Genomic DNA, 12,191 nt, shown 5'->3' on the forward strand with positions numbered 1-12,191 from the left:
CTGATTCTGACCAATATTTCATTTTGGAAAATTACCGGATTCTCTCCGCCACATCTGTCCAGACTCACTCTTGATGCATGTCATGATGCCTTCCTCAGTCATGTCTTACCTCCATCCGCTACCTTCTTAAAGGGGCTTCTCCGGCTGCTAACACATAATACATGACCGCTAAATTCAATCCCCCAAGATAGCAAAATGAACAAAAAACAACACAGTAGATTCATGTTTATTATTATATTTAGAAAATAAAAAAATTTCTTGTTGTATTTATTCGCCACACCTTAAAGGTCCGTGAAAATATTGTCTGACAATAATCTGGTCCGTGGCCTATAAAAGGTTGGGGACCACTGATTTACTGTATTTAATTATCATATTACATAAGAATGCAAATACAAATGTATATAAATAAAAATATAAAAAGCTATTTTAAATTAGTCTAAAAAGATAAATGCACTGTACAGTGTTTTCTTTATATTTTTGTTTAAAATGATGCCAAACTTTCTGTCGTTTTCTTTGGCCTCAATCTTTTCCTCGCCCCTTTAATTTTTTTTTTTTCATTCTGCAGCGTCCTCTGTGTTTACCTGTCCAATACCCTCCAGAGTTTAGTGGTTGGTGCGTCAGAAATAATGGTCTGTGGGGAAACATAATGCCCACAAGGGGTGTAGTTAAATAGACCAAATGAAGCATAAATATTTTGTATTCGAGTTACTCGAGGAAGGGTTTCAGCTCTAATTCTATTGCTTAATTCTTGTGGAAACCAGTGTTATTGAACATTTACGTAATTAGCTGGACTCTTTCACTGTATGAACCCACACTGTTGTAATTGTACATATTTGTTATTTCAACCCGGAAAGTGCTTTCTGATAATCTAGTCTTAGTCAAAAACACATGGCCTTTTCATATAAAGACCAGCAGTGCAAAGAGCACTTTTTCTCCACAATCCTTCTCTCCTGGGCACCTACTCATAATTTAAATGTCAGCAATATTGTACATTATTCTAGTCTAGAAAGCACAAAGAGCTGGAGGGAATGTGTATTGTGTGTGTGTCACAGTAGAATTGATTTGTGTGTTTTAAGGTCAGTAGGACGTGGCTGGTGCAGACCTTTAGCAGTGTGGGAGGCTCAGCAGGATGAAGCCCAGTGTACATGGTTGTAGAGAAAGGAATCAGCAGTGTGTTTTGTGTTGGTGCATCAAAAGCAGGTTCCATGCAAATGCCAGTGCTGTCATGGACAAATAAAAAAAAGTTATCGTCACACGAAAAAATAAAATCCCCTGTTTATCGCGGGCGGTTTTTGGAATGTAACCACCGCTACAAACGAAAAACCACGATAAACGGATGCCACCCCAAAAATGCTATTTTGTGTATACAGTGCTGTACTGTATTAACATTTTACTTCATTTTATAATTATGAATTTAATTTTTATTAATACATTTCATTATTTCAACATAAAACTCCATAAAAACAATTCCCTATACGTTTTTTGGTCTATCGTGCTATCCGCGAGAGAAAAATCAGCCAGAAGAATGAGTTATGTAGCAAATGCAATTCCGCGATAAAGCGGGGGCGTGAGTTTCGAGCCGCAGTAAAGCGGTGGATTACTGTACTCCAGTCTGTCAACGTATCACTATATTTAACTGCCTTTTATTTTTAAGCATTGTATCATTATAGATGCATTGTCTTTTATATAACCATTGTCTTTATAAGTTACACTCCCAGAAAGGCAGATCAAGTCAGTTTCTTATCGAACTTAAAGCAAGTTTCCTTTAGTTGTTTATTTAACAAACACGCAGACAACCTGGTTTCAATCACGTCAACTCCGTAATGTAAAAATGTCCGTAGCAATTCATTTTCCTGAGGTGCCAATATTTGTTTTAGTTGAAATAATTGCCTACATTTTCATAATGATTTAAGGTATTATAACTAAATAGCATTCAATTTGATTGAATTTGATTTGCCTAGCGCTTTTAACAGTGGTCACAAATCATCTTTATCTAAATAAATAGATCACAAATATTCATTTTGAATTCATAAACACTATAGTTATGTACTACAGTTATGGATCCGGGGTTGATCCGATTCGCCTCTCGAAGCATAGCCAATGATACGATGCATTAAAGATGCATTTGAAGCAGCTACCGATGCGATATGAGTTACGATTTTGAGTCGAGTCAACACAATGCCATTCAATGCAATACAATGCAAAAGAAAATTATTTTATGCTTTACAATACAATATGGTACAGATTGTATGCTTTTATTTCTTGTAACACATGGCTCTTTTACAAACAGGCCTTTGCAGTGCAAACAAAAAGAACCCAGCGATAAGGGTTGCACAAGCCAGTGCACCCTTAGTGCCAGTCCCATAAGCCTGGATAAATGGGGAGGGTTGCATTAGGAAGGGCATCCAGTGTAAAACATGTGTAATATAAATGACATAAAACCAAACATTTTTTCTGCTCTGTCTCTAGGAAGATGCAGCTCTACCTCTGCCATGTTAATCTAGATTCTATGTGATTCTCAGGACATTTTTTGTAGTGTTGTGTGTTGTGTATTTTTCAATTTTTTATACTCTTAATTAACATGAGTATGAACAAATATTGATGCTTTATGCAAATTTATGTTTTTTATTAGGGAAACCAAACTCAACATAGAGCATGAAGACTAAATATTCTAATATATGTTTTAAAGTTAATATGGTGTTTTGAATTACGTAAATCATCAGGACACCAAACGGAACTTTTGCTATGTTTCCACACGGATGATTAATGAGGTGATACCGGAGAAACTGCATTTCTTCTAAATTTCATACGGATTACATAATCATAGAATATTTGTTTTTGATGTAAATTGGTTTCTTTTCATATATATTTATTAAGTCTGTGAGGCACGAATTCACTTAAATTCAGGTTGTTTTATTTTTGTGTCTTTGAAGAGAAATGACAGAGGGACAGACAGCGCCCCCTGTCTGTTTTCTTTATGGTTACAGGTTTCAATTTCGCCTCTCTTATATTTATTTATTTATATTTTTGATTAAAAACGGTCAAACAGAAATGGGTGCTGCTTTAATTGCGTGTTAATAAAGTTAGTGCCGTTAAAATTAATTTGCATTAACACGTTATTAATGCGTTAATTTCGACAGCTTTAATTAATATATTAATACAAATACAAATGACTGATTTTGTTATTTAATTAAGGTATCCAGGCTGAACATCCACCATATAGAACACAAGTAGAGCACAGGAGATGATGATCATGTGATTAGGAATGTCTCTGTTTTCAGTCATGCTTACATCTCTGACTCCCTCTGTCTCATCCACGTTAGCCAAACTGTACTTCTTGTTGTTTTCTTGTTGCGTTGCTCGTTGTGAGCTTCGTAAACTAGTCTACGTCTGTGGTGTGTGAGAGCCAGGAAATGATACACCAGTGGTAGATTGAAAAAGCTGTGCAATGACAGGAAATAGGCTGATGGGCTGAAAAACGGTGTGCAATAAGAAGAAAAAATATTGATGTGTCACCAGATAGATTAAAACTAAAGTAATGAGCCTGTTTTAAAAATGTGGAAAGTAGAAAGTACAGATATTTATGTAAATATGTAATGAGTAAAAGTAGAAAGTTGTTTAAAAAAATTGTAAAGTACTGATACCAGAAAAATCTACTTAAGTACAGTAAGGAAGTATTTGTTCTTCATTACTCTCACCTCTGTTCATATATACAGAATGATATGTATTATATTATATTAGAATATTTAGAACAGCTATTCTGTTCTAAATAGTACTTTCCAAATATTTTCCTCATATACTCTGTGATTTACGAGCAACCTGTAGTAACAAACACTCAAAATGTGTCTTTAATCTTTCTGTCCGTTATTTATTCTTCTCCTGATTCCCAGACTTACTTTTTTTGCAAGCAGACATTCTCTCTCTCACTCTCTCTCTCCCTCTCTCTCTCTCATTTCCCCCCCTCTCTCTCTTTCTCTCTCTCTGTGTACATGTGTGTGCAGGGTTTTGTTTTGGTTGAGATACACTAGTTCTAAAAACCTGAAACATAGTCATTGCCATTATGTCCAAGGTCTCTCTCTTTCTTTATCTCCATTACTCTTTCTCTTTTTCTCTCTCTCTCTCTCTCTCTCTCTCTCTCTCTCTCTCTCTCTCTCTCTCACTCACTCACTCTCAGACACAAAACACACTTGGCTCTGATACATGAAAAGTTGTTTCTTACTCTATATATAGAGTGTTTCCTACACTGCTGTGTCTGGCAAAGACTAGCTATAGGTAGCAGACTGCCAACAACATACTGACACTCTCCAAACAGAGGGTGTAACAGGCAATGCAGAGAGAGAGAGAGAGAGAGAGAGAGAGAGAGAGAGAGAGAGAGAGAGAGAGTAAAATATATGCCTTCTATTCATGTCCATAATTATTGGCACCCTTTAGGCAAAATAATTCTCCTCCATGCACTGGACTATCCACTATCAAGCTTGTTTTTTCCAATTCAGTTATGTTAGTAGACATTGTGTCAAAGCAACTTTACAGACATCTTTCATCATAAACATGTAAAAGAATCGTGGTCAAGTGCATGCACATAAAGCATGACACTTGCTTATTCTCATTTTCAGCGCCTAACAAGCTCATTCTTTTCTGCATCTGGGTGCAGGTTTACATTTAGATCCTTAACAAGCAAGTAGCAAATTTCACGATGTCATGATAAAGAAACCTGAAAAGGAAGCAGCATCCACTCCATGCTCACAGCATATCTGGATTATGCACATTTGAGTAAAGGTACAGATGTATAGATAAAGGTTAGACAAGTTATTTATACATATAACATAATGACTGGTGAGTGAATAACACTCATGATCATGGCAGTAAGTGAACATTTTGTCCTCAAATTTGATGTGTAAGAAGTGGAAAAAATGCATCTCCAAAACTGCAGCTCTTGTGGGACGTTCCTGGTCTGCAGTGGTCAGTATCTATCAAAAGTGGTCCAAGAAAGAAACAGTGGTGAACCGGCGACAGGGTCATGGGAGGCCAAGGTCCATTGATGCACGTGTGGAGCGAAGGCTGATCCGCGTGGTCCGATCCAACAGGCGAGCTCATGTAGCTCAGATTGCTGAAGAAGTTAATGCTGTAAATGCTCGATGGGTCAGAATTGTCATATATTAGGGCTGTCAGTCAATTAAAATATGTAATTGCGTTTAATCACAACTTAATCACACTTTTATCTGTTCCAAATGTACCATAAATAATAAAGTTTTTAATACTCTAATCAACATGGGCACGGACAAATTTGGATGCTTTATGCATATGCATGTTTATTATTAGTGAAATCATGTGCAACATAGAGCATGAAGACAAAATATTCTTGTAAATGTTTTAAAGTAATAATGGTGTTTTAAATTAAGTAAATCATCAGGACACAAAACGGAACTTTTGCTATGTTTCCGCACAGACGCTTTTAACTGCCGGATGTGCATCATGGCGGATTTTGGTGCATGACTTGAGACTTGGTGCATCAGTAAAACAAATGTATAATGATTACATTTTTTTTATTTTATTTTTTTTAATCTGAGTAAAGAATATATAATATATTTTTTAGAAATGGTCAAACAGAAATGAGCGCTCCATTAATCGTGCGTTATAAAAGTTAGTGCTATTAAAATTCATAGTATAATATATACTAATATATACACATACATGCATATGCATTTACAATAGTATTTATAATAAATAATAAAAAAAAAATTCCTTTCAATTCAGAAAAACTATTTTTGCCTTTAATATATTTTGAACTTGTCAATAAAATGTTGTTAAAGAGGAACCATGGGTATTCTGGCTTAATATAGAGTGAGGAGAAAAACAAGAGAAGAAAAGCAAAACTCAAATGCAGCATTTGAATCTGAAGAAGTACTTCAAAACGTAATGCATCAATGAGTGTAATCAAATCATGGCATTCAAGCTTTGTTTTTTGGAGAAGCAAACACAGCTGATTCATCTCATGTTAATACTCAGCACAGGCACCAGCTATTAGTGGGAAGAGAAATTGCCCAGGGTGTCCATAGTACCCACAGCATTCACATCATTGCTCCACAGGAACAGAAACGGTAAATATTAGGTCGATGTTATGACAGGCGAAATAAAATTTGATGAGTTTTGAGCAACCGCAGCAATGCGCAATGCACAAAACGATGTTTTGCACTTAGGGCTACTTCTCGGGTAAAGCTCATTTCCTGGATTAAAGCCTGAAAGATAAATAGTTGCATGTCTGGAAAGAATTTCACTCGTTATTTTATCTATCTCTGGAAAAAAAATCCAAGCAGACACACAGCAATGTTTTTTTCTTTGTTTGGCTGCTGAAAAAAAATGATGACTGGAACACTGACTGCACCCCAGGCCTCCTCACCCTGCATAACTACCCCACTTTGCTAAAGTGCCACACACACACTCCAAAATCGAGTGAAACTTTTCCCAGAAGAGTGGAGGTTATAACAGTAAATGTGGAATGTGGAACTAAATATGGAATGGGATGTTTAGCGCATACGAGTATTTTATTATTATTATTATTATTATTATTATTATTATTATTATTATTATTATTATTATACTTTCCTCCCAAAAAAAATTGCTTTTTATATTCTGTGTCAAATTGGTAATTCAGAGTAAAACTTTAAGCCTGTTGACACTCCTGTGACATAGTAGTTATGAACTTCAGGATTTATCCAGGCTTATGTCTACATTCATGCAATGCATATGGCTCAAACCTTCATGACATTACCCTTTATTCTGTCTCTCAATTACATTACACTCTCAGTGTGGCATTTTTGTACTTGTAGCATGTAAAATCTTCTTTTGTCTATCCGCCTTCCCCTGACAAACATGTGCACTTTTTTCTTTTCTCTGACTTGCACACTCTTATCCCTCAAGCCACTCATCAGCTTGACACATGTATGTTTATAAATGTATAAATGTTTTTATTGTGTTTTTCTGTGGTAAAATTCCAAATGAAGCAGTGCACTTTGCATATCCTAGAATGCCACTACATTACACATTATGTTTGAGCATATGTAATGACTATTATGTTATCTTTAGCTGTTTTCAAGGAAAAGAGCGGTGTGTAAATAAATATAAAAGCATTAAAAGAAGCTTTAAAGCGTATATAATTAAACTGTTGCAACATTGGTATATTTACTGAGGAAAGTGATTTTTCTTTTACCTACTGGTTTTAAGCAAGCACAAGACCAATGTTTGTCTAAGGCAAAATTTCATAAACTGATTAACATTAAAATACAGTAGAACCACCTGCTAAAATATTTACCAAAGATCCTTCAGGAGATTCTTTTTCTTTTTCCTGACTCTTTCATAGCCTTACGCTGGGGTTCTTGACTTTGGTGAAGTGAATCCACAAGAAATAATCTACAACACAGATACATTTTTATAGGAATATATTAAGCTACAATGTGGTGTAATGCAGAAGTGGTAGCTCAATGGTAAAGACTTCTGGTTGTAGTTAAAAATTTTAGCACCACCAGGTTAAATTTGGTGTGGAGGAATTTAAGGATCCTGCGAGAAACACCCCAAACTCCCTCACCTAACATCAATGTCTCATCTCACACTAATACCTCTGGGATTTCATAAATACAAATCCCTTCAGCTACACTCCAAAATCGAATGGAAAGCTTTCCAGAAGACTAGAGTTTATTTTAGAATCGTCAGGAGAAACTATGTCAGGAATTTACAAACCTGTGTATGTGCCAGAGGTGTAAAGAGCACCTCATATTAGAGTAAAAGTATAAAAACTTTACTGTAAAACTTACTCTATTACAAATCACCAACTCCACCATAACTTGTGTAAAAGTCATAGAGTATTTGATTTTAACATACTTCAGAATTTTACTCATATTGAACATATACTCAAAGATGCGCCAATCCTCAACACCGAAAAGCCATTAACAGTTGATTTGTGAGGTTTATTTCTAAACTACAAATAGAAATAAACACAAGAGCCTCTTTAACATGCCACAATGAAACAAAGATCAAACAATTCAGACAAAGAAAGATAAAGTAGTAAAGCAATCATCATCTTAAATTAACAAATAAAATGACAGTATCATTTCACAAAAAGAACAATTAATATTCAATGGACAAATACAATTTAAGTGAATCATTTTAGATACATTAAAACCAAAAATTCAGAGCTGACTGACTGACTGATTGCAAAATGTAATTGGTAATGGTCATTGTGAATTAAAATATAGTGGTGTAAAAAGTACTTAAATTGAATCATTAATGTAATTGAGTAGAGAGTTAAAGTTGCTTATATATTTTATACTCACTAAAATTAGAAAGTAGACAAAAATTACTTAAGAACAGTAAAAAAATACATTTACTCATATACTTTACACCACTGGTATGTGCCGTGTAGAATGTTTAATATTTTAGTATTAGGGTTAAAAAAAAACAAAGGAAAGGTTTAATTATACCTTTTCTGTGGTCACTGGTAGGTTGCAGACTATATTGAGGCTTCAAATTCTTTCTCAGTTGGATTGCAGAACCCAAAACTTCTCTGTTTTATAATCGGTAATATTGACTGCCTACGTATAAAACCTACACAGTTGCCTGAGATTTCTTTTTGTTTTATTCGTTTTTTTGTTTTGTTTTTTACCTTAGAGGACATCGACCTAATGAATTGAAGCAGCAAAACAATGTGTTTGTTGTATTCAAAAAAGGCAATGTTTCATCAGTGTAGAATCTCACATTGTATTGTTATATTAGCTCTGAGACTGAACAGTTCTAATGATTTTATTGCGGAACTCTTTTTTTTTTTAATGTTCTACTAATTAAAGCCTGCAAGTATCCAAAGGGTAGGCAGGAAAGTTATTAACTGAACAATTGAAACCTATAGAGGCATTACAATGACAAGAAGCGGAAGGGATTTTGAAAGTGGCTGGTCAAGTGGAACGCTTCCTTTCTCTCTCTTTCTCTCAGTCTCTCTCTCCTGCCATTGAAGGAAGTCATTTTTTGCTCCCCAGTGGCAGTGCCATATAAGTGACGCACAGAGATGAAAAGCAAAGACACTCTGTGATGTGAGTGAGTGCTTGTGTATGTGTGAGTGGCGAAGTTCACCTTGTAAATATTGTCGAGTCCCAAACAGAGGTTTAGCAGGACGATAAGGATAAGCAATCTAGGCTGGTAATTATGCTGGGAGTTTGAGAGTTAACACATTTGTGCAAACATTATGTGAGTCCATTTTCTGCTGTATTTATGACAGATGATGGTACAGGTTTGGTCCAAAATTGTCTTTAGCTGTCTGGGGAGTTTTGTTCCAAATAGAACAGACTGGTTGTTTAATTATTCCTTAGCTATTCTCTATACATTAATAAGGAGAGTAGCTCAGGTTAGGAGAAGTAACACCTCTAAATGTGCCACCCAAAAGCAGAGTTGTTTTTCCAACAGTTTCACACCAATTCACACCTCCGCACTTCAGTGACGGTCCTCTGACCTTTATCGATTTTTTATGTTATCACAGATGTGCAACACTCACTAGTAGTAAGGAGAATTTTAAACCAAATGACAAAATACAGTATGTTTAGGGAGAGTAATGCTGCCGTTTATTAGTCTATGCATTGAATGAGCTTATAGATCGATAGCTTTAGCACATGCAGTGTTTTTGTGGTAACCATGTGACTGTTTGTGGTTTCATGTTGTGTTGATCCTTCACGCTTAATTTACATAGCCCACGGCAAATTAGCAGTCCGAATGTTTTCCCCAGGAGCAGTACAAAAAAATTGTAGACCTGCTGAATCTAAACAAACAACAGCAACAAGGACATCGCACATAAGGCGAAGTGAAAACAGATCAAGCCTTGTGACAGTGTAGCAACAGAGCAACAGTATACCCAGAGCTGTCTGTTTCCAGACACAAATACAGTCTTCATCTTCTTCCTTTGGCTCCTCCCATTAGGGGTCACCACAGCGGATCATCCGTCTCCATACCCCCCTGTCCTCTACATTTGCCTCTTTCAAACCACCTACCTGCATGTCTTCCCTCACCACATCCATAAACCTCCTCCTTAGTCTTCCTCTTTTTCTCCTTCCTCGTGGCTCCATCCTCAGCATTCACCTCCCAATATGTCCCATGTCCCTCCTCTGCACATGTCCAAACCATCTCAATCGGGCCTCTCTCACTTTGTCCCCAAAACGACCTACATGCGCTGTCCCTCTAATAAACTCGTTTTTAATCTTGTCCATCCTCGTCACTCCCAATGAAAACCTAAACATCTTCAGCTCTGCTACCTCCAGCTCCACCTCCTGTCTTTTAGCCAGACACAGATACAGTCAATGTTAAAAAAAATCCTTAAATTATATATATATATATTTTTTTTTTTGTTTTTTTTGCTAAATGTGGTTCTGCTTGTTACATTAATTAGGGTGTACTTATTTCTTAATGCTGGTAAAGCAGCATTTTTTTCTTTTTTGGCTACAGATTAAAATTAGTCATGGTGGTTTCCAGACACCAATACAATCAATGTTAACAAGAAAGACCTTCAATTCTATTATTTTACTAGCTAAAGGTGGCTCTGCCTGCTACATACATTTTCAGTTGTACTTATTTCCCAATGTTGGTTTGACTTTCACCTTTTTTATTTTTATTATTATTCTTTTGTTATTTAATGAAGTTGGTGAGGACTGGCAATTTGTGTTCAGCCCTTGATACTGTGAGAACAAAGAATTGAAGTAGGGGTGCACATTTCCCCCATGACTGTATATAGGATGTAAGGAGTATAACATAACATTCATTTGGACTGAGAGTAACTTAGTTAAACTAATAAACTACATAAAAATGTTTAAAAAACTATTTTATTATTGTATTATTCATTGATTCAGTATTAAATAAAACATTTAAGGCAAGTAATTCACAATTTCTGTTAACAGTTTACAGTACAGTACATGTACAATTCCCCTTGAAAAAGGAACCATCAAAAGGGGAGAGTCAAAACCTCGCGATTTTTTGTTTCTCGCGAGGGGTCATAGAACGATTTGTCTGTGCTTTTCAAACATCCCATTCCATATTTGCTGTTATAATGACTTCCGCTCTTCTGCTTTAATCTAGATTTTGGACTGTGCTTTCTGACGATTTGTGTACATTTAGCCACAAGGTCTTTATTAAAGTCATGATTATGGAGGCCTGGGGTGCAGTCAGCATTCTAATTCATCCCAAAGGTGTTCTATAGGGTTAAAGTCAGAGCTCTATAGCAGAAGATCTTCCACTCCAGCCCTTGTAAACCATATCTTGCTAGTTCAAATGAACGAAAAATTAAATTCTACCAATAATCAAAGACATCCTATAAAATTGTGTGCCTCCAACATTGTGGTAACCAACATATAGCTGAAAAAGTCAGGTGTCCCAATACTGTGTTTGTGTGTTGTAGCTGGCGCAGGACGAGGGCAGCGCCGTGCGGGGTTTTGCCGTGGTTGAGTATGAGACAGCAGAGCAGGCGGAGGCCGTGCTGCTGGAGATGGACAGACACCTGGTCCAGGGTCAGGAGATCCGATTGTCGCTGTGCAGCCCGGGAACATCTGGCCGCAGCACTCTCGCTGCTCTCATTGCTGCTCAGGGAGTGGTGAGCAACACACACACACACACACACACACACACACACACACACACACACACACACACACACACACACATTCACATGCACAAACACAAACACATACATACACACACACACACACACATACATTCACATGCACAAACACATACACACACATACACATACACGAGGATGCATATAACACATGCATACAGATGTTCTTACGTACAAATATACACACATACATAGACATACACATTTTCATGCTCACATACACACACACACACACACACACACACACACATTCACATACTTAGACACACATGCACATACATATACATGTACATTTATATAAATACAAACACAGATGTTTGATAATCGATTAATCGCAAAAGCCACATACTGAGTTTAACTATCCTGACATTATAAAGCTTATAGTTGCTGCTTATTAAAAAGTGCATGAACAAATTCACTCATGCTGGGTTGTTTCTCTCTGTAAAAAAACAAACAAACAAACAATAAACATTTGACTCTGCAAGGTGTAAATTGTGTAAATCAACATTTGTATTGTTTTTAAAAAAAAAATTGTTTAGTTGTGAGGATA

The 12,191-nt window shown here is 36.2% G+C and overlaps 1 protein-coding gene across 1 annotated transcript in view; it reads left to right on the forward strand.

The window, feature by feature from the left end:
• raver2 (ribonucleoprotein, PTB-binding 2) overlaps positions 1 to 12,191 on the forward strand; it is an 84,973-nt gene that overhangs the window by 36,728 nt on the left and 36,054 nt on the right. The window contains exon 4 of the mRNA XM_083566787.1: positions 11,423 to 11,614. Within this exon, the coding sequence (XP_083422913.1) occupies positions 11,423 to 11,614 (192 nt within the window). The remainder of the gene's footprint in view (positions 1 to 11,422; positions 11,615 to 12,191) is intronic.

The sequence above is a fragment of the Silurus aristotelis genome, assembly GCF_946808225.1.
Source record: "Silurus aristotelis genome assembly, chromosome: 2".
Classification (NCBI taxonomy): Eukaryota; Metazoa; Chordata; class Actinopteri; order Siluriformes; family Siluridae; genus Silurus; species Silurus aristotelis.